This window comes from Tauraco erythrolophus, chromosome 7 (assembly GCF_009769465.1).
Source record: "Tauraco erythrolophus isolate bTauEry1 chromosome 7, bTauEry1.pri, whole genome shotgun sequence".
In the NCBI taxonomy this organism is placed as follows: Eukaryota; Metazoa; Chordata; class Aves; order Musophagiformes; family Musophagidae; genus Tauraco; species Tauraco erythrolophus.
In genome coordinates this window covers 26,877,583-26,899,313 of record NC_141471.1, presented here as the reverse complement: position 1 = coordinate 26,899,313, position 21,731 = coordinate 26,877,583, and the positions used below count along the sequence as shown (strand labels likewise).

The 21,731-nt window shown below is 39.0% G+C and overlaps 1 protein-coding gene and 1 long non-coding RNA gene across 4 annotated transcripts in view; one reads left to right on the top strand and one right to left on the bottom strand.

The window, feature by feature from the left end:
• Nucleotides 1-15,681, top strand: part of HEPACAM2 (HEPACAM family member 2) — a 23,582-nt gene extending 7,901 nt beyond the window's left edge. Inside the window, exons 4-10 of the mRNA XM_086614528.1 lie at nucleotides 5,433-5,729; nucleotides 8,989-9,114; nucleotides 9,199-9,223; nucleotides 9,347-9,384; nucleotides 10,664-10,737; nucleotides 12,674-12,786; nucleotides 15,578-15,681. Of these exons, the coding sequence (XP_086470654.1) occupies nucleotides 5,433-5,729; nucleotides 8,989-9,114; nucleotides 9,199-9,223; nucleotides 9,347-9,384; nucleotides 10,664-10,737; nucleotides 12,674-12,786; nucleotides 15,578-15,623 (719 nt within the window). The 3' untranslated portion in view covers nucleotides 15,624-15,681. The remainder of the gene's footprint in view (nucleotides 1-5,432; nucleotides 5,730-8,988; nucleotides 9,115-9,198; nucleotides 9,224-9,346; nucleotides 9,385-10,663; nucleotides 10,738-12,673; nucleotides 12,787-15,577) is intronic.
• Nucleotides 6,292-21,731, bottom strand: LOC147528437 (uncharacterized). 3 transcript variants are annotated; one of them, XR_015222253.1, is made up of 4 exons: nucleotides 21,543-21,731; nucleotides 17,614-17,725; nucleotides 9,829-9,990; nucleotides 6,292-6,809 (listed from the first exon to the last, which is right to left on the bottom strand). It is a non-coding gene; the product is annotated as an uncharacterized LOC147528437 (long non-coding RNA). The 3 variants fall into 3 exon arrangements; XR_015222252.1 differs by lacking the exon at nucleotides 9,829-9,990 and having other exon boundaries at nucleotides 6,292-7,763; XR_015222254.1 differs by lacking the exon at nucleotides 9,829-9,990.

Below are 21,731 nucleotides of genomic sequence, written 5' to 3'. Positions count from 1 at the left end.
TGCTAGTAGAAAATAAATGGGCACACACTTTTAAAGAATAAAAACCAGGAGCTTCTGATGATAGATGGAGATTGGTTGGGAAATAACTGAGACAGTGAGCCTGGGTGACTAAGCTATCACAAGATGCCTGTGAACAGGAACTGTGATTCAGGCATGAGGAAGATGTAATTCTGGGGTGTGTTGTCAAAGCATTTCTAACAAGCAAATGAGAGGAATGCTAATGGCACATAGAAGATGAGACCACATGTAGAATACTGTGTGCGGTTCCCGCACATCCCAAAGCAATGATCGCAAAATGGAAAGAAACAGAACGGAAAGAAATGAAGAAGAGACTTCAGTCTGATTTAGCAAAATCAAAGCTGAAAGGAGTGTTTGCTTTTCACATGAAGTGGGAAGCAGGAAGGAGCAAGAAGAGTTTCATTAAGACCAACATTGGCAGAAGAATAGACCATAAGCTAGCCATATATTTTGACTGAAAACAATAGCAGAGAGAAACTGTGAGTTAGTTGAGTTCATGAATGAAATGAGTTGGAGGAAACAAAATGATCAGTTTAATCAATATTCAAAAATTATATTTGAAATCTTAGAAAGGGCACTCTCATTTTATTCCTTATCCCTCCTGTAATGTCTACTCTCAGTGCCTCCAAGATCTGCAAGCAGTACATGCTGTGTATGTGACCTTGCCAGGCTCTGCCTGTTCAGGTATAAGCAGGTTACCCAATGGCACGGTGTAGATGGCACAGAGCAAGGACTGGAACTGGATTCCTGTCCAGCCAAAGGCTGGTGCTTGCTCCTGCTTTTGCGAGGCTCTGTCATCTGGCAGCTGGTAGACAGCCTGTGCCCCAGATTTGTCATGATTGCACTTCCAGCATTTTCAGAACCTACACCTCTTACTATGTCATATTTTGCTGCTTCTTCTTTCTTCCCTGCTTATCCATTCTGCTATTTACTTATTTTTAACTATAACTTGGTAGAATCAGATGAAGGGGCTTCTTGCATCTAAAGTGTGTATATGGGTCTCTATGCTGCACCAGAAGAGAGGAAGACTGCCTAAATTAGCAAAGACTAACAAGGACATTGTTAGATGAGAGCTGATCCCTTAGATGCGGCTTATAAAATTGACAGCAATGGAGACATGAAGGAGCTGCTGTAAAGAGTCCTAAACAAGGCAGATGTGAATTGAGCTTCCGTTCGCAGTAGGCAGAGGAATCATGAGAAAATGCTCTACAAGGAAATAACCAACACTGATGGATTTTAACTTATAATTACCATAATAAAGAAAAACATTTTTAACTTCCTGCTTTTGTACAGTCACAATCTTAGCTCACTTCAGTGCTTACAGTGCTAAGAATGAGAGCTGCATGTGCATGAATGTGCTGCCTCTACTGCTTTTCTCACTTCAGTGAGCCATAAATGGGCCTTATACACCTCCCTCTTCAAGGAATACCTACACAAATCCTGGGGACACTGTATCCAGTGCAATCTGACAGTTTTCTTACAATGCAATAAAATCAGGTCAGGCTAGAAAAATATCTGCCACTTGTTAGTGTCTTTCAGACTGCTTGGTTCATTGGTGGCAGAGCCCCGTTGGCATCCACGTTTCTGAGCTGTGGTTGCACACGGGATGGGCTCCGGGCCCTTATCGCACTGACAGGGGTCTGGGACACTTACACTGACAAGGTGTGGGCCCTTCAGTCTCAGTTCTGGTACTGGTACTGCTTCCTCCCTTCTCCCTCACTCAGCTACACATATTTTCCGGCAAGTTTGGAAAATCTTTCCAAGTTCTAAACTGAAAACCTATTTTTCAACCATTGTTTAGCAGAACTTTAGAATCACAAAGTTACTTCAGTGTCTACATTTCTGAAACCTTTTGCTCTTTGAGTGATTTTGATATACAACTCTTTGGAGATTCGAAAACATTTGAGATTCAGTTTTTGTCCACGTGTGGAAATATTGTTATAAATCTTTGCATTTTCAGAATGCACTTTTTATTTCATGGGAAATGAGGGTTTGCTTTGTGCATACCTTAAAATCTGGAAAAAAAATGTTAAAAGAAAACAATACAATGCTGAAAGACTGCGATACTTGCACTACAATCCGTATCCAAGTTAGTGATGGGAGTTGGGGTCTTAGTGATGGGTGTTGGGGTCTTACTGCCTGAGTTATACGAAGTCACATAATTTGGTCCAGCCTCTGCCTGCAGAGGTAGTTTGTCTCCCAGCTCCCAGTTGTCAATAACGATCCAGAACAGGACCCAGGATCTCTATGTGCCATATGTCATTGCTGCGGGGGAGTTACCGGGGGTGATAAAAAAAAGGTCACTCACAGTAAATACCTGCCATCTGCTTGGAAACTGTAACAGTCTCGTGGGATGGGAGCGATTGGAAATATTCCCACAGAGCAGTAAATTGTTACTCAGAACAGGTGATTTATTATTTTACAAGTCATTTAGTTAACTGGCTTTACTGAGACAAAAGGCAGTTTTCTGTTGAGAATGATACTGGAAAGGAGAAGGAGAGCTGAGGGACCCATGAAGGCTGTCATTGTGTTTTTTTTACTGAGGATCAAAAGTGTTTTGTTTTGTTCTTCATTTCTTGTTAATACTATTCCACTTCTCCATTAGCTATGACGATAATGCACCCCAGAACATGGCTGTTGCAGTAACACGACCCAGAAATCAATTCTTTCAAGACTGGAAGAAGCTGCTGCCGTGGAGGTTGCAGCAGAAACTGCTGTGCTGTGGTGAAAGAGTTGAATTTAACAAATTAAGTGGGATTTCCTTCCTTAGATCTTCCCAAAGCTAGAATATATTTAATCCTAGAGAGGAAATGGTTAATTACCTGCTTTTCAGAATCATCCTGGAAATGGTTTATATTGATACCTCAGCTACCAAGTGTTTAGGGATCACAATGCCCAGGAGAGGCAAAGACTGATCCAGACAAAGTAGAAGGGTTACCCAATACTTGTTTGACTTCATCAAGGGAGGCCACATTTCAGACCTTGCCAAGATTTGACTATTTTTAAGAAAACCTTTCTTTGTTTTTTCAAACATACTTCCCCAGCCAGTGTGCATCAGTGTTTTCATAATGGTTTCTTTCGATTTGCAGCTTTCATACAAAAGTGTAGCTATGTTGTTAGTGTTGTCTATTTATGCTGCAGTGTTATGATACTGATAAAATGCGAAACTTAATTCTGATTCTTTTGCAGACCATGGCAAATCTCCTACTGTAGTGAAAGGGCACAGAGGCCAGTCAGCTATTCTTACCGTTAATCTCTATTTACATATATCAAAGGTTATATTATCAGTGAAAATAAAAGTTAATTCTTCTAAGAAAGAAGAATTTCATAGGAAAACCCATTGAATTGCTCTGAAAAGTATGTTCCTGCCTATAAATAGTGCATGAGGGGTTTTACTTTAATTTAGGTAAAAGTCAAAATGCAGTACATCCCTCTCCTTTCCCATCTGAAAAAATGGGAAGCAAATACCTATAACAGGCGAGCCCGTGTGAGAGGCTGGTGTTCTGGGAGGGCTCCGCACCCACAGAAATGTGCAGTCCAAGCAAGGTCAGCCAAGCCAGAGTAGTGGTGATGGGTCTGCAGTTCCCAGAAATGCTCAGCACAGGGTCAGCTGGCTCTTGGATACAGTAAAACAAATTACTCAGGAACTGCAGAGCCTGTGAAGAAGCAGCCCAGCATCTATAGTTTAAAAAAATGCCTTTATTCTTCAGAGTGGCCCCTGCCATGTCAATGGGAGCCACACTGATTCATCCTGAAGTGAATCTGTATTGCATTTCCAAAGTAAACGTTATACATGATATTGGGCCTTCCTTAAAATGAGACTGCAAAAACCTTACCAGTAAAGGATAAGTAGAGAAAATGAAAAGGTTGACAAGTTTATGTTGTGAAATATGGACTTTTGGTTAAAAGTGAACTGAACTGAGGTCATGGTGTGAGGTCATGGTCTGTATTCTCTTGTTTAAGCCTTCACAAATAAAGAAAAAAACAGGCACACACAAAATAGCCAGTTTTGTGCTTCGTGCCATATGCCTACGTGTTCTTGAAGAATAAATCAGTCTCATAAAAAAAGACAGATAATAAATAAATAAATAATAGTGTGCGTGTTAGAGGAAGGTCTCGCATCAGCCTGAATTTCCTGATGAGAAATAAGAGTGCCAGTGTGCTACTTCATGTACCGGCGAATTTCACATTCAAACCCAGCTCCATTATCTCAATGCTTCCAGACTACTCACGGTGGAAATATTACTTGGTTGCACTGTCTAATATTGGCATAATGTTGACTTATCTGTCTTTTTCCTATGCCATTCTGTGTGAGGCACTTGTCAGCAGCTTTACTGAACTTCAGGGATCCTACCAAAAAGAAGTCTCCTTCTCATTCTGCATATTTTCTTCTTTTGGCTTCTGTCAATATTAGGTCTTTACATTTTTGATTATGCATGTAAGCCCTTAGAGAATTAGCAACATTAAAATGATTAGATCTTTTGACTGGAAAAACTAATTTGATAAGGCACATTTTGATTATTATATTCTCTATATTAATTTCTATACTTAGACTCTTGTAAAAATAGGTTTTAATATGTAAGGATATAAAAACCCCATGATCTGAAATGATCTATTAAAAATAGCTTGGGAAATATTCTTATCATATTTAAATATATTGTTTCCCTTCCCATTTTCCTGTGAAGATTACCCTAAAAATACTTATCTGCTCAATTTTCTGAGTAATGAACACATGATTCTTGGACAACATATGCGTCTTCTAATTATATACAGAAACACAGCTTGCTTTCAGCATAAGAGCTTACTCTTGAAAGAAATGTAAATGTTGGAATAGTAGAAGCCTACTAAAGTGGGAGGAGATTAAAGTTTATTTTAGCAGTCATTTATGGAAAACTTTTTTCTGAAGTTATCTAGGGCACACCCCACTCTATTTTATACCTATAGGATAGTTCCCCAAATAATAATTATACTGCAAATTATTACAGTGAATGTTTCTATATTTCAAGGCTAATTTGTTCACTTTCAACTGTGCAGAGAAATTACTTACACCAACAAGCTGAGCATTTAGTAGAAAGCATCAAATATGCCCCCTAAGAAGACCTGCTCAGTTACTTCAGAGCTTTTCCAGCTGTTTTCAGTTTTCATTGTTTTTATTATACTGAACATTGCATAGACCTGTGCTTTTTCCCTAAACAGCGATTAGATATTAAATGGGTGTAGTCTGAGATAAACCTAGTACAGATCAACTTATTGAACTGAAAGCCTTGTAACTGAAGTGCCGAATCCAATGCCAGCCATTTCAAAGACTAGTCTAACTTAAAAATTCTAAGTTTAGAGATATGCTTCTATCTAAATTTTAATTATATACATTGATTTTCATTTTTCCACTGTGTTTTCTTTTTTTTTCAATGCAGATGGACCTTATGGACTTCGAGTTAAATCAGATAAAGGTCTGAACATAGGAGCAGTGTTTACAGTTGACATGGGAGAAGTTGTACTGTTTGACTGCTCAGCAGATTCAAATCCACCAAATACTTATTCGTGGATTCAAAGGGCTGACAATACCACCCATGTAGTCAAATATGGACCCCATCTGGAAGTTGTATCTGATAAAGTGGCCCAGAAGACAATAGATTACATGTGCCGTGCTTTCAATAATGTGACTGGAAAACGAGATGAAACTCACTTCACAGTCATTGTTACTTCTGTAGGTAAGAACATAAATTCATTGCTGTAACTGTAACATCTGAGCAGAGTGTCAACCTCAGAGAAAGGAAATAATTCTTAGAGAGAGAATATGTATCAGAAATGAGGTCTTGCTAACAATGTAGTAAAGGGGATTTTGGCCATTCAGTGGGATACACATTTTACTTGCAGTGTGACATAGCTTGGGACGAGACCCACTAGGATGCAGAAGCTTTGTGGAAGTTTGACACTAAAATATATTTGACCGTTTGAAACTTTATCCCTTGAGTAGAAAAACTTCCTTGGTAGGCAAACCTCATCATGACCATGTAACATGGCAGAATTATATATCTCTTACTCTGTTTCTTACTTTTTGCCTTTAAAAATAACAGAAATGGATGGAGACAATGATATGGAAATCTGCTGAATGCCAAGATTAGCTTTTCCCCCAAGGGCAGATTTTGTCCAAGGCTCACTGTCCCACAGCCTTCAGGAGCTGTGAGCCCTGGGGCCTCCAGGTGACCAGTACATGGGATAGCTTCAAGCATACATCATTGACTAAAATAATCAGGCATAGACTCACAGCAATTAAGGTCTTTAATATTTTTCCAGTGTGGTTAGGCATTATAAGAACCTTAGTTTAGGGTATGACAATAATGTAAACTGTGATGATGAATGGTTTTGTTACAATCTGTTCATAAAAATTATTTCACTGTCATGTTTATGAATCTATGGATTGACTGCTAGGTTCTGCTGAGCGCACACCTTTATTTCTCGTACATTATAACCTCAGTTCCTGTATGCAGATTGCATTAAACAGCAACAAAGCAGTTTTTCAGAAAATCTCCAGAAGTATACAGTGAAGAAGAAAATCTTGAGAAAGTCTGATAGCTCTTATTAATGCAGATCCATACAAGTATTTTCAGATAAGTAATGTATGATGTTAAGGTTCAACAAAATAGAATAGATTGCATTTTAGAAAATTTAACAAAGCAATTTCGCTTGTGCAGAACAAAGAGCTCAGCCATTTGTTAGTCAGGCAAACAAGAAGAGCAGGTGTCCAGGCTGACTTACAGCTTCGCCACAAATCCATGGCTTTCAGTATGCTGGAAGGAAGATGGGTTGCAATTTTACAATGAGAATACTGCACTTCAAAACTGAACATTGTGGTTAGTGACAAAAGAAAATGCAACCAGAGCTATGTGTCAGTAGAAATGACATTTCTCCAAGAAGTTCATGTAAGCTGTGAATATATTTGAATATTCATCAATAAAGGTTAAGAAATTCAGCTGAGATTTCCTTTCAAAGGCCAAAAAGAAGGGAAAACTTCATAGCTTCATGTTTAGCTGCACTTAAAAATGTATATTTCCTAATTACAAATATTTTGCCTAAATAAACATTTTTTAAACATTTAAACATTTTTAAAACATTTTATCCAGTGTATTTAAAAATAAAAAAAAATTAGTTTGCCCCTCTATAGCCGTTTTCTTCTTGATGAGTATTTCTTCAGATAGCACTAAATCCAGGTGTTGAGCCTACGCTTTGCAACACAGCACTAATTGACTCTAAGAGGTATGAATTCACACACGAGATCCTGCTCAGGCTAAATTCTAGTTGGAACTGATTAAACCTACTATGCAAAGACTGTGCATATTATTTATTCCATATCCCTTCTCCCCGTCCCTATAATCCTAGATACAGAGCCTGGACTGTGCCTCTCAAAGTAATGGAAACTCCATTTTCAGTAGCAACAGGAGCTTTGATGTTTCAGAAGACCTTATACAACTTCCCCCACTAAGGAACTCAAACTCCCTCATATGGTGCTATAAACAGCTGCCTAATTAATGCTTAAAATCATCAAGAAAACAATTATATCAATAAGATACAATTATAGCAATCATTGTACTAAACTGTTACCCAGTTTTAGCCAAGACTAGTTAGATTTTAAAGAGGACATATCCCATTGTGTACACAAGTCATTGCTCAGTTCTCGGGTTGAGTCAACTTAAGTGTTTTAAATGCACCTAAAGAACACATCTTTGTTTTCTGCACCAGGATGCCTGTGGAGATAAGGTTTATTGAGTTTAAATTTGAAATTATTCATTTAAAAAACACTTTTAAGGGCTCAGCTGATTCTCCAGTGTTTGGTTGTGGGGTTTGTTGTTTTTTTTTTTCTGAGGAAAGCAGTGCATTGAAGGAGTATGAAAGAAATTTGGTGAAATTGCGGTGATTTATTTTCCCGTATCTTCAAGATTCATCCGGTTTGAAATCCACATATTTAACCTTTGTGGTAACTGCTGCACACACAGCCAGCACAATGCCAGTGAATTACTTGGAGGTGTAAGCAGATGTAAGTAACACTGTCTGTCAGCACAGGAGTTCATAGATGTACTGGAAACACATCCAGCTAAATAATACATCTTTGAATTGTACTCATAAAGCTGGCACTGACAAATATGCAGCATTAATTTACCTGTATGGATTGTGACACAGCCTTTAATTACATGAATTCTGCACGATTCAGACCAAAACAAGGAAATTAAGAGTGTGCAAGCAACTAAGCCTGTCATTTACTAACTTTCACATTTGTGTCTTTGCAAATTCTATGCAAATGTTTTCAACACGGTTTTGCGTATGCAATTATATACATATTGTATTTGTGTTTTTATCAGTAAATCCTGCTGGGAAACGACGGTTAATGCGTATCTCAGCAAAAGATCTGAGTTAAGGAAAGAAATACTTTGGCTATATTCAGACATGAGTACAAACAAACATAATTTATCAGCTTCTGATGGAATTTGATAAACAACCAGACTGCCAGTTATCTGAAAAGCTTTAGAAAAAAGTACAGTTATGCCCTCCTACGCTACAGCTCCTACAGCTAGAATTTCCCTCCCATCAAGCACAAACTGCTAACCTAGTTGCCACCTCATTTTTTTGGTGGTTCGGTGTCTTTATGTCTAAAATTAGAATATTTATCTACTTTTTGTGATGCTGTAATTTGTGGATCATGTTTACTGACCTCCATCTAGCTCTAGGTATCAATCTATTCTGGTCTCATTTCTGATCTGCATATCATTGCTTTTCCAGTTCAGGAGATTTGTGGAGGAAAAAAAAAATACTACCGATTCACAAGAACTCAAATTTTCTATCTATTTTGTATCTATCTCTATGTGGGCTTACAAGCTTCAGATGAATTTCAAAAGATGCATTTTTTCAGTGTTATATAGCACATTTTACAGAAAAAAGAGACTAATTACAGTATTCTTTTTTTTTTTGTTACAGGATTGGAAAAGCTGGCCCAGAAAGGAAAATCTTTATCATCTCTTGCAGTAATAACAGGAATTTCATTATTTTTGATCTTGGCTATGACCTTTTTATTCATATGGAAAAGATATCAGCCACATAAAGGTATGTAAAAGTTCAGCACACTTCAGCTCTTCTTTTGGATCATCAGAGCAAAAAGAATGATTTTTCTTCCTTTCTTCTTTTCAGTGATACAAAAGAAGCTGCAGAGCAGGTACAAAAATAAATCATTCTTAGGTCATGAAGTCCTTTCCGTCAAGAGAATTGCATTTTATCATATTAATTTACTTTCATTGACTTATGACATCAAACTAAAAAACATGTTCATGTTTTCTAGGCCAGAGGCTGATTACAGGAAGGCACAGGCATTTTCAGGTAATGGTAATGAAAGAAATGTGAGCGTAAAGTCAAAATCCATTCCTGCAAAAAATTATCACCTCCACATACAAAAAAAAAGGAAGGAAAGGAAGGGAAGAATGTTTTTAACTTGGGTTGCACACCTACCTCTATGTTAGCTTACTTAAGGTAAAATCAAAATGACAACAGGTCAGCATGGGTTTAGCTCATGCCTGGAGTTCATGGCAGTATGTACGTGTTGGCTTGAATTCTAGCTGTTAATCCCAGTTAGAATCACTTGTATTCTGCTGTTCTCACCAATATGAAATAAATTAGTGTTATTATGGGATGGCAGTGAGAGATGATACACCGTGGGAGGATCACACTTCTGAATATTCATGGCACCAATTAGTACCAAAATTGTGAGATATTAATACGACATTACAGTATATATATTTTAGCCTCTACCACATTCTGTACTACCTTTGTGTCATCAGGAACCAGTGTGTTTTTGTCACTGCCTCTTTTCTCTCCACAATCCTTCTCACATCATCCTGGGCAGGAGAGTCTGGAGACTGGCCATCCTTTGGAAGGGTAGCACTTTTGTTCCCATCCCTTTCTACCAAAGCATCAGGCCATAAGGTGCTACATGCAAGAGGATAGAGAATTATATGAAGCTTAGGAAGGTAAGAAATTCACCTGAGCACGGAGGGCCGTTTACCCCAGCAAGTGGTATCAGAGGAGAGAATCTCAGCACTGTCTTTAGTGCTGCAGCCTTTGCTGTGGAGTGATGCCCAAGAGACAACCAAGACCGTCAGATCCCCTAGACAGTGGGAGGGTAAAGAAAGAGACTCCCACCCTAACTACAAGTCGTATCTGAATTCCCAGATACAATCTGTCAATTGATTTAATAATGTGGCACCTATCAGTATCATGGTGGGTTTTTTTTATTCTCAGCATTATAAAAGATTCAGGTGATACTGCCTCAGTACAGTTTAGACATGCTGAGCTCATGGACTGAGCCTCTTTTCTGTGTAAAAGACAATGGCTCTACTAAGACTGTTACTGAGGTTAGCAAGAGGCTGCTCACTTGGTCCAAGGTGTTGGAGACAGCCAGGCACTGTGCATACTGGCTGTGTAGCCACCCTGCCTTGCTCCACACCAGCTTAGGAGCTTGGTGGGTAAGTGGTTTTAAGCAGATCAAACAACCAATATTCAGATGTTTTAAAAATTAGGCCAGATTATTTTGCCAGTCATTTTTTTCCAGGTTCATGTTACATCTCAATAGTTTTTTCATGTTTGTTTGTTCTAACCTTAGGACATGAAAGTGCTTTGGATGATTTTGGGATATATGAATTTGTCGCTATTCCTGATCTTGCCAACGGTTCTCGGGTATGTGACTTTGCATCATAAACAGATGGTTTCTTTTCTATTGCTTAAGGTGTACTAAATATCTGGACTAGAATCCTTCTGTCAGTTTGCTTCTGGTGCTTTTTACAGATGCCTGTATGACACTGTATTCATGGCTGTTGTTTGCCCAGTACTTGCTCTTTCTTTTCTGTGTTACTGGTTCACTGCTTATAGCAACATGGCACAGTAAGGAACTAACAAAGCTCTAAAGGCAACAATCTCATTTCAGTTACCCCATATTAAAATAATATTAGTAGTGTTGAGTAGATGGGTAGCACTGAGCCACTTGTGTCACACAAGCAAATTAACTATTGCGATGCCATTTTCTCCCTTGGCCCTAATATCACTGCTCATGCAACATACAACTTTGGCAGTGCAGAAAAGCCTCAGGAAAGTATTTAAAGTTTTCACTGTAAAAATATGCAAACTAAACCTCAGCTATATTTCACAAGAATCATCTTCTTAGCTTCATGTATTGCGAGGGAGGACTTAAGCACATGAATTTTGCTAATGGAAAAAATCCTAGGACATATGCTACTTCTCCGCGTTGTGTCTTTGCTGACATTACAGTATAGCAGTTGGAGATCATTCTGATGTGGTGTAAAATAACAAAGAAAAAATTAGAAATATGGCCACAAAATTTAGGGACTACAGACTGAAACTGGAAGGAAGTAGAATCAGCACTTTCCTTTTGCTAACGAAAATTTCTGACAATGCAATCTTTTAACTTTGGAGATCATCGATATGGTCAGGTAAGGGGCAGCTCCTAAAACACAATGACACAAGGTCACATCAACAGTCACACCTATTTTGTTGTTATTATTAGTTCTCATAATACATGATGTATTAGCAAAAAACAATCACAGATTAATAAATCCTTTTGTCTGCTGGGTTTAAATGATTGAAACAGATATTTCTAGGGCTAGAGTGCTATCGTAAAGGTTAGTGGAGAGGACAGACTTTTACAGCAGCAGAGATCAAAGGGTTTTAGAAAACAAAGGAGCTGAACTCTTATCTGTGAAAGTTTGTGACCATAGGAGGCTTATTAGGTACGGACACCAGGCCCTAAACCGTCACAGCTGTAGGCACACTACGATATCCCTTAAGGCTGATCATATCACAAAGTTACATTCTTGCAGAATTGGGACCTTAGTAGATCAGGAGGGAGAGAGAGGTGACAAGGACAACAAAATGGATGTACAAGCAATGAAACCTATTCTAATTTCCAGTAAAATTTCAAGAAACGGGAGAAACTCCGGTGATTTGTGTTCAGTTGCTCAGACTTATGGCATTGCAGATGAAGTCAGAGTTTGATCCACTGGTTTGCTTTAGTTAGTTAGCGGAAAAGGGAAAAAATAAGGAAGTGGAGATAATGAAGAACTGGAGGTTGGGTATAGGCAGAAAGACTGAGAAGTCCTTATGAATGGGGAGTCTAGGTGTTGTGTTGACATAAGAGCAAATTTGTATACTTAACATATTGAACAATTTCATTATTACTTCATTTATGGAAATTCTTTGCGGTTCCCTCTCTTTGACATGCTGGTGGGAGTTTTTTGCTGAAGCCTTTCCCAGAGTATTTTCTCCTTTTTTACCATTTATTTTCCTGCTTCTCTCTTTATTAAATGTATCTTCCTTCACTTGTGGTACACTAATATAAAATACTTGCTATATTAAATGCAAAAGCTGCATCCTAAATTTTCTAAGATCCTAACAGAATTTAAAACTATTGCTTACTTTACTATACATGTGACGAAAACTTACTCAAATGGAATATAAACTAATAGAGATGAACTGCTAAATCCACCTGCAAACCATTGATAGGGAAAAGTTTAACAAATGAGAAGTTACAGTCAGTTTAATTTCTGTTGAATCTTTTCCCATTTGTACTTACAGTAGGAATACTCTTTGCTACTTTTAGGTTTCAAGTCAATCTGTTCCTGCCTCTGACTTTGTCCCAGGCCAGGATATGCTTAGTACAGTTTATGAAGTTATTCAGCATATTCCTGAGCAGCTGCAACAAGACCATCAACTGTAAGTTAAAGCCTGTGTGTGCTCATGTGGTAGCTCAAAGACAAATACTTTTGCATCCAGAACAATTTACATTTTGGTAGCTGGTGTTTGATTCCAGCAAGAGGGGTAAGGAAGGAAAAGAGGTGTAGAGTTACATGAGTTCCTCCACTGTTTCCTATTCAATCCCTCACTTTTCCTCAAGACTCCAGTTGGCTGTTTCATCATGCCAGTTTTGTCTAAGTGTGAAGAACAAAAGGTAAGGTCTTCAAACACAATTTGAAATGAAAATTTCCAAATGTTTTAAGAGTGACTATAGCCACAGCACTGAGAAATTAGGACTTCCCACTGAACAGGTTACTTCTTCAGTCGAAGCAGTTTAATAGGCAGCATGGCTTCCAGACCTGTCAGCCATGTGCCAAGTAGAGTTAGGGGGATGGTTTTTTGCAATGTTGAAACTGGTCAGCTGTTAAATAACCAGTGGTTGTTAAAATGGTCACTGAAATATTAAAGGACAATGCTTAGTTATCTGAGTAAGCAATGTCTTTTAGAGCAAAAGAATTCTTGTTCTGCAGTACCCTGGCTGGGAACGCCACAGAAACACTGTTTCTGAGTTAAATACCAGAAAGACCAGAGTATGTTGTGCTTATGCAGTTAGTGTCTGGCAGTGCTGGTTTTGTTCAAATCACCTACTTCGTAACACTTCTTGGTGTAAGAAGAGTGAATACACTGTAAAGTTTCTATAATTGCGGTACAGCTGCCATAAATCTGTTTTGAATATCGAGAGTCTTTCTTACAAATTAAGAACAGCACACAAGACTCTATTTGGTAACAAGCCTATTATATCACATTTTCCATGTTTTTATGATATGTTCTATTTCTTTTATGATTGAAAAGGAAAATACACATTCTTACCAATATACTAATCGGTTGACTGAGTAATCCCAATTTTTATGTGACTGCATTAGCATTCAGTACTTACACTATTAAAAATTTTGTGCAGGTTACATCTTCAACTGTGTGTCCAAATCATGTATGCAAATATGCAGCCGTGCTTGCAAAAGCAAGCTGATCAGGGAGAATCATTGCTGATGACATTTTTATTCTGCTTGGAGTTACTCACTTTGAACCTTAAGATTATTTTTTTAAACCAGATGTAAAAAATAGCATTCATAAAGTACATTTTTCGTATTCTTCCTTCTACATGTCTTCCTTCTCCACTTTTTCACTGATACATCACCCCTCTAAAAAAGGAATAATACAAAGTAAAGGTAATGTGAACTTTGTGACAGTTCAGATTTCAACTCAAACTTCACAGAACGTGTTCTGTAGTTGTAAAGGACTCATTTGCATTAACTCATTTTGCTGCTTTTTTCATATATCAAGATTTTTAAAAAGAAACTTATGAACAAAATTTTCACTAATCAAACAAAATCTGATAAATGTCATAATGGGTTAACTGTTCAGATTAGAAAGATCACTTTAATGAATTTTCGAATTCCTGACCTGCTGCAATGGAGCACTCTGAGTAATAAATAAATAAGGACAACTAAGTCGATACTGGTACTTGCAGCAGGATGCTTCAGCATTTGGTATAAGGAAAAAAAGAACACCACAGAACAGGGAATGGAGCTGGAAAAGTAGTTCCAAACTCCTGTAGTGCAAAGTAATAATTTCTTATGGATGTATCCCACGGACTTGGTATGTAGTCATCTGTACAGTAATCGGCAACGTTCATGAGAAAAATGGTACAGAACTTGCCTGCACTCTGCTCACGGCAGGAATTTCTCTTCGTGAAAAACAGAAGAACGGATGCTATGGGAGCCAAGCAGTTTTGTTGGTAAACTGATAATTTTATTCCCAGTGGTTCTGACTGGAACTGCTTTTATTTCATAAATTTATTAGAATTAATGTGCAAAGAAAAAAAAGTTAAAAACATTGTTTCATGCTCAGAATTACAGTATGACAATCTTTCAAATCCTCTCTTTGAATCTAGCTTCTACAGTGGTAGATGACGTTCTCTCTCTTGCTACTAGAAATCTCAGTGACAGTACCAGCAAATTCACGTTCTAGCCGATGCCTAACACCCTGGGAAGAGATTTTCCTTCCACTTTTCTTGTACTTTCACCAGCCTTTTTATCCATTCATCCACGCATGCCCATATGCCTCTGACACTCTAAATAATTACAATATTTTAGATGTGCTCCAGCTCTTAAAAAGTAAGAATACCGTTGGAAACTAAACTCTTCAACTCTCTTGGGTTTGGACTGATGGACTCATAACCTAATTGCTGTCAAAAAATGAGCTGAGATGACTGCTGCCTTTGCAGTTTTTCATTTGCATAGTGATATCAGTCACGGTTCACAATACTCTTGCAGATTTGCCTCCGCTGCTCCTCCAAAGAATGAAAGGGAAAACATGAAATCAGTTTTTGAGGAAACTGTTCTGCTCCATCTGGGCTTGACAGTCACAGGGTGTTACATGACTGTCACATACTCAACTATTTCATTAAAACACACTCTTTTAAGCCATTTGTTGTTTTTTTTTTTAATGACCCTTGCACATTTTTTAAATTAAATATAAATCCTGTGACAAGCTGGACAACAGGCTCTTCCACATATGAAAGAAATCTGAAAATGTCTGCAAAAGCAAATGAGGAAAAAGTTTAGCCAGCTTTTGTACATAGGCAGTGACAGCTTACAGCTCTTTAGTGAGCAGAAACTGTTTGTTTGTAGCTTTTAGGTTTCATTTTCACTTCAAATGAAGACAAATTTGCATCATCTCTCTCTCCTCTCATACGCACTGTTTCTCTCAGATCAAGCATTAACCATTTCACAAATCTCTGTTCTGCCAACTGCTGAAGAGCAACGAGGATGCAAGCCCTTGCCAGGCATTTCAGCACCAGGTTTGTACTGCGGGCTGCACTGACTCAGCCCACTCTTACCGCTACCCTATAGCAGGTGCTCCAGCACGTTGCTGTTGATACTGTATAAGCAGCTTCAAATATCTGTACTGAAAAAGCAGCAATGCAGGCTGCAGGCTGTTGGTTGATGAGAAGCTCAACATGAGCCGGCAATGTGCACTTGCAGCCCAGAAAGCCAACAGCGTCCTGGGCTGCATCAACAGAAGTGTGGCCAGCAGGTCGAGGGAGATGATTCTGCCCCTCTACTCTGCTCTGGTGAGACCCCACCTGCAGTACTGCGTTCAGCTCTGGGGTTCCCAACACAAGAAGGACATAGAGCTGTTGGAGCAAATCCAGAGGAGGGCCACAAAGATGATCCAAGGGCTGGATCACCTCTCCTATGAAGACAGGCTGAGAGAGTTGGGGCTGTTCAGCCTGGAGAAGAGAAGGCTCCTGGAAGATCATATAGCAGTCTTCCAGTACCTAAAGGAGGCCTACAGGAAAGCTGGAGAGGGACTTTTTGCAAGGGTGTGTAGTGATAGGACAAGGGGCAATGGCTTTAAACTGAAAGAGGGGAGATTTAGATTAGATATAAGGAAGAAATTTTTTGCAATGAGGATGGTGAAACACTGGAACAGGTCGCCCAGAGGGGATACGGATGCCCCATCCCTGGCAGTGTTCAAGACCAGGTTGCATGAGGTTTTGAGCAACCTGATCTAGTGGAAGGTGTCCCTACCTGTGGTATGTGGTAGGGGGTTAGAACTAGATGATATTTAAGATCCCTTCCAACCTAAACCATTCTATGATTCTATGATTCTGTATTAGCCATTATATTATTTATGGCTTAGATCTGTCCTGTCTTTTCAAAACTAAGGATTTTATGCATACTAAAAATTCAGTCAAATATCAGTGTGTTAAAAATATGCCCCCAGAGCTGTCATTGAGCCTGAAGAACTAGTTTACTTTTGTGCTTAAAACTGCTGGTTTGTTTATATGTTTGCAACAGTGTTTTTTAAAGAAAAGCAAGACAGGATTGTGGATGACTGTTTTATACATATATATTTTTATATATGTATATGTTCTTTCATAGATGAATATGAAGACATGGGAAGAGGAAATCAAAGCATCAGAAAATACAAAAGTGACTTCTTTTTTTTTGTTATGTATTGAAAGGAAATGCCAACAACTCCAAGAATGACCTACTCTTCTTGCAATAGCAATTTCTCTTCAGACTGACAATCTGTTTCCTTTGAGTGCTCCAAATTGCCCATTTTAAAATTTTTTTTTGTTTCTCTTTAATTAATAATTTCTTGAAAAATATGAGACTTTTTCTTTCCTTACATTTTCTTCCCTATTTGTGAATAGAAAAGACAAAGGGACAGCTTAAAAATTGCAGTGTAAAACCTATGTGTTTTACTACAATCATGGGTAGAAGGCACAAGGAGGAATCAGGCGCAAGATGCCTCCCACGGTTGTTTTATTAAAAAATGACAAAATAGGGGTATGAGAGTTTTTTACTGGGGTTGACTTTTACAAAAGAACGTCTCCAAATTGGCATGAAAAGTAATAAATGAAATACGTCAGATTGTGAAATACGTCAGATTGCAGAGTACATTTGGGGTTTAAAGTTAAGTCATTCTTTTAGCTCTTTTAATGTAACATTATCTTTTAATTACGAACATAGAAACTGATCTGTCAAACAGTAACAGTTTAAAAATGTACATATGTATATTATTCAAAATAATGTGTTTAATATTAAATTCTTTTTCCTTTGCATTTGAACTGGTTTTCTATTTGCTGCTGAAGAGACTGTTTCTCATTGACTAGAAGAGCAAGTAATATACAAGTAATTTCTGCAAGCTGCAGAATGTTCAGTCTATTTATACATTAAAATTCTCCAGTGCAAATTAAACCAATCTTACTCTGTTTAAACAGTGTGCAGCAAATACCTTCACAAAGAGAGGAATCCTCTTTCATAAGCTTCTGTTAGCAGGTGTCTGAATCTTCCAGGAAAATTCACTATTATTTCCCCAGGCTCAGCTATTAGATGGCATCAGTTAGCTGCAGCCAGGGAAAAAGGAAATTATGAACTGAATTAGAAAAATCTACAGAAAAAAAAGGATACTTCAGTAACAGCTAATTGTGTGGAAAATCATTAGGGTGAGTGATGAGAAAGCTTACAGTGTGTTCACCCATTAAGACAGGCTGTATGGGATTATTTAAAGCACTTTGTATTATGAAAAATAATTTGCACTTATTTAAAATACGTCCCTAATAAGTGTTTACTAAACATTCGTCCTGCCTCGTTCTTTCAAAGACAAGGAAAAATAACATGGTTTTCAGTGAATATTCCAATCTCATGGTGCTAAGAAAAAGGGAAAAGGACAACATCACTGTTGCATATGAAGAAAAGAGGACTTGGCACTTCACAGAGGCAGCTGGTGCTGCCCAGATTTGAGAGAAATACTGAGGTGATCTCAAAGATAACGTAATCACCAGATTTGCTCCCGAAGAAGTAACCCTCTGACCTGAAGATGTCAGACAGAAGCTGTAAGTAGAAACATTTGGGCAGAACTCTGAAGTATTGAAGTTGCCTTGAAGGATCAAGAAGCTCAGGGGCCATCCCCACAAATTCCTCCATTGTTCATTCAAAGCTGACGTCATTTGTGTGTTTCAAATTGGGACAGCCCTTTGAGATGCATAAAGTCTGATTTTCACTCCTTTTCCCTCCTCTTCTTCTTGCTCGAGTGGATATTTTAATTGCTCTGCAATAAGCATACAGATTTCTGAAGTGCTCGACACCGTTCTATCTTACCACATTTTATGTCACTGCAGGGCCACAGGGCAAAAGATGCAGATGGATATACAGAAATAACTGTTTCTCCACCTCTGGAGCCTCTGTATTTAAAACTGCCAGTAGCATACTTTGTTCTAAGTATTTTCATGACAAACAAAAATAAATCAATTTGATGTCAATTCTCTTTTTCATTCTTTTAAGCTCACTGTAGGCACATTTGGCTCATACAGAAGTGCATTATAAGACTCCTGAAACATTTTATTTCAGCGTCTATGCTCATGTCTTGATAATAAATAGGTCAGCAAGCCATTTCAAATCAAGACGTCTGTCAATAATGTGAGATGACTTCAGAAATCTAAGACAAAAGTCCACCCTAACAGGTGGACTCCACTCCTGCAAAATACCTGTACAATATTTTAATAAAACAATTTTGCTTATTCAGCACATAATGTCTAGTGGTTCTGTGGGTCTGTCTATGGCTATGCATTTTCACTGGAAAGGATATATATCATTAGGTTTATAAATAAAGAACAAAAATCTGTCTGTTGCTCTAGCGAAGGTCAAGTGAAATGTCCCCTGGCAGCCCTCTCCCTTCCCTTGTCACGCAGGAAGAGCAGACCCGGCCTCACTGTACCCCCCAGCCCCACTGCCACCCTGGGGCTTCCTCTCTGCAGGTAACTCTCTGTAAAAATGGGAATGTGTGTAGGTCACGGCAACCACGTTCCTACTCCCCACTCATGAGCAAAATTTACTGACAAAAACGCAACTGGTAGGGAAACTTATTTTGCCGCAGAAAGAAGAAAAGCTTATTGTCTAGTTTAAATAATTATTCTAGCTATGACAGCAGAACTCACTCTGCAAATAGAATTATGTTATTGCAAGGGACAGAGAGCAAACACAGGCAAGTCACCTTCTGCTTATATTATATTATTCTCATCTATTTTTATTTCACTGTCTTGCATGTTACTGACTGTTAAACAAAAACACACTAATGGTTTAAATTCCTCTTCAAACTTCGCTCATTCTTTACACTTATTTCTTCCAAAATTTGCGCAGTACATTTAGCTACTCTTGATGGAGAAATCCTTTTGGTGGAGGTATAAAACCAATAAACTATGGGGAAAAAAAAAACAACTCTGAAATGTCGCAGAACATTAATGGATGAAAAAGAAAACATTTTCATATTGGATTCTTGCCCTTTTCTCACTTGTACTCCCACATTCCAAAGAGATTGATAAGCTTTTTTTTATTGATGTAAGATCTATTTCAGATCTTTACCAAAACAAATGGAGAGTTCCTCCGTTAAACCAGATGATGTATATATCGGGCTGTTCAAATGTGAGATGGGGAAAATAAGAATGCAGTATGTTCAAAACTTGAAATATGGGGGGAAAAATTAGAAAAAGTCATGTCACTTTTCTTCTCATTCCCTTTGGTGGAGGCTTTTGCCATTTTGTTTGTTCATCAATAAGGGTGAAGAATGGCTGTCTTTGATGAAGTGAGGCTGTGGACTTGAGATCAAAGGTAGGGAAGTGTTGTGGTTTAACCCCAGCCAGCAACTAAGCACCATGCAGCCGCTTGCTCACTCCCCATTGGTGAGATGGGGGAGAAAATTGAAAGAGTGAAAGTGAGAAAACTTGTGAGTTGAGATAAAGACAGTTTAATAGGTAAAGCAAAAGCCACGTGCACACAAACAAAGCACAACAAGGAATTCATTCATTACTACCCATCGGCAGGCAGGTGTTCAGCCATCTCCGGGAAAGCAGGGCTGCATCATACGTAACGGTGACTTGGGAATACAAATGTCATAATTCCAAATGTCCCCTGCCTCCTTCTTCTTCCCCCAGATTTATATGCGGCACATGACATCAGATGGTATGGACTATCCCTTTGGTCAGTTGGAGTCAGCTGTCCCGGCTGTGTCCCCTCCCAGCTTCTTGTGCCCCCCAGCCTACTTGTTGGTGGAGTGGTGTGAGAAGCAGAAAAGACCTTAACACTGCATAAGCACTACTCAGTCATAACAAAAACATCCCTGTGTTATCAATACTCTTTTCAGCACAAATCCAAAACATAGCCCCATACTAGCTGCTATGGAGAAAATTAACTCCATCCCAGACAAAACCAGCACATTCTCCACTCCTTATTCCATACTATTTGTGTCATGATCAGGGCTAACACTGTCCAATGCATTCTCATTACCTACCACCACCTACCACCACCCTTCCCATCCTTTGATATAATACACAGATATCATTTCCTTAGTCTGTAGACCATTGTTGTGAAATGTTCTGTAAAATGTCCATAAATGTCCACTAAATGTTCACTGAGTTCATTTAGTCCATGACTTTGGGCTCCATCTGTTATGTTCGTCAATCAGGAAAGGAGAAGTGATGTGTCGCGTGGAGTTACGCACCAAAGCTAGCTTAGGTTAGGTCCCTGCCGCACCTGCACTGCTTCTTGTAAGGCTTGTCCTCCAATGGTTCAACTGGTTCTTGCTATAATAATTCTTATAACATGCAATTCAAATCATGGGTTACAACAATTTAAAAGTATTTCCATGGCTCTCTCCACCTGGTCCCTTTGGACCAGACCACTGGGTTTAACATTGCAATGAACCCCTCTCCTTGCCCCTGCTTTGGCTGGACTTATTCACAGACTGCAGACCCTTAGGGGAGTACCTGCTCCGAGTGGAGCCTTATGTATGAGCCACAGTCTCTTCAGGGGTATTCCTGCTGTGACATAGACTTATCCACAGCCACAGTCACTTTGAGGCACGCCTCTTCCAGCATAGCCTTATCCATGGGCCACAATGTCTTCAGAGACACACATGCTTCAGTGTGGCCTTACCCTCAGCCATGGTACCTTCAGGTGTGAACAGGCTCCAACATGACCTTACCTGTGGCTGCAGTCCCTCCAGGGGTGTACCTGCTCTGTTGTGGACTTAACCACGGCCGCAAGCTTTGAGGTGCCCTAGCATGACCTCATGCACAGCCACTGATGCTTCAAGGTGTATCTGCTGCAGCGTGGACTTATCCACAGCCACAGATGCTTCAAGGTATACCTTCTCCAGCGTGGACTTACCCTTGGGCCACAGTATCTTCAGAGGTATCCCACTGACGCATAGATATAACCATGGCCTCAAATGCTTTGAGATGTACCTGCTCTGGTGTGGACTTATTCAGGGCCACAGACACTTCAGGGTGTCCTGCTCCCGCTTGGACTCATCCACAGGTCACAGTCTCTTCGACTCAAGTTCACACTGGAGTTCCA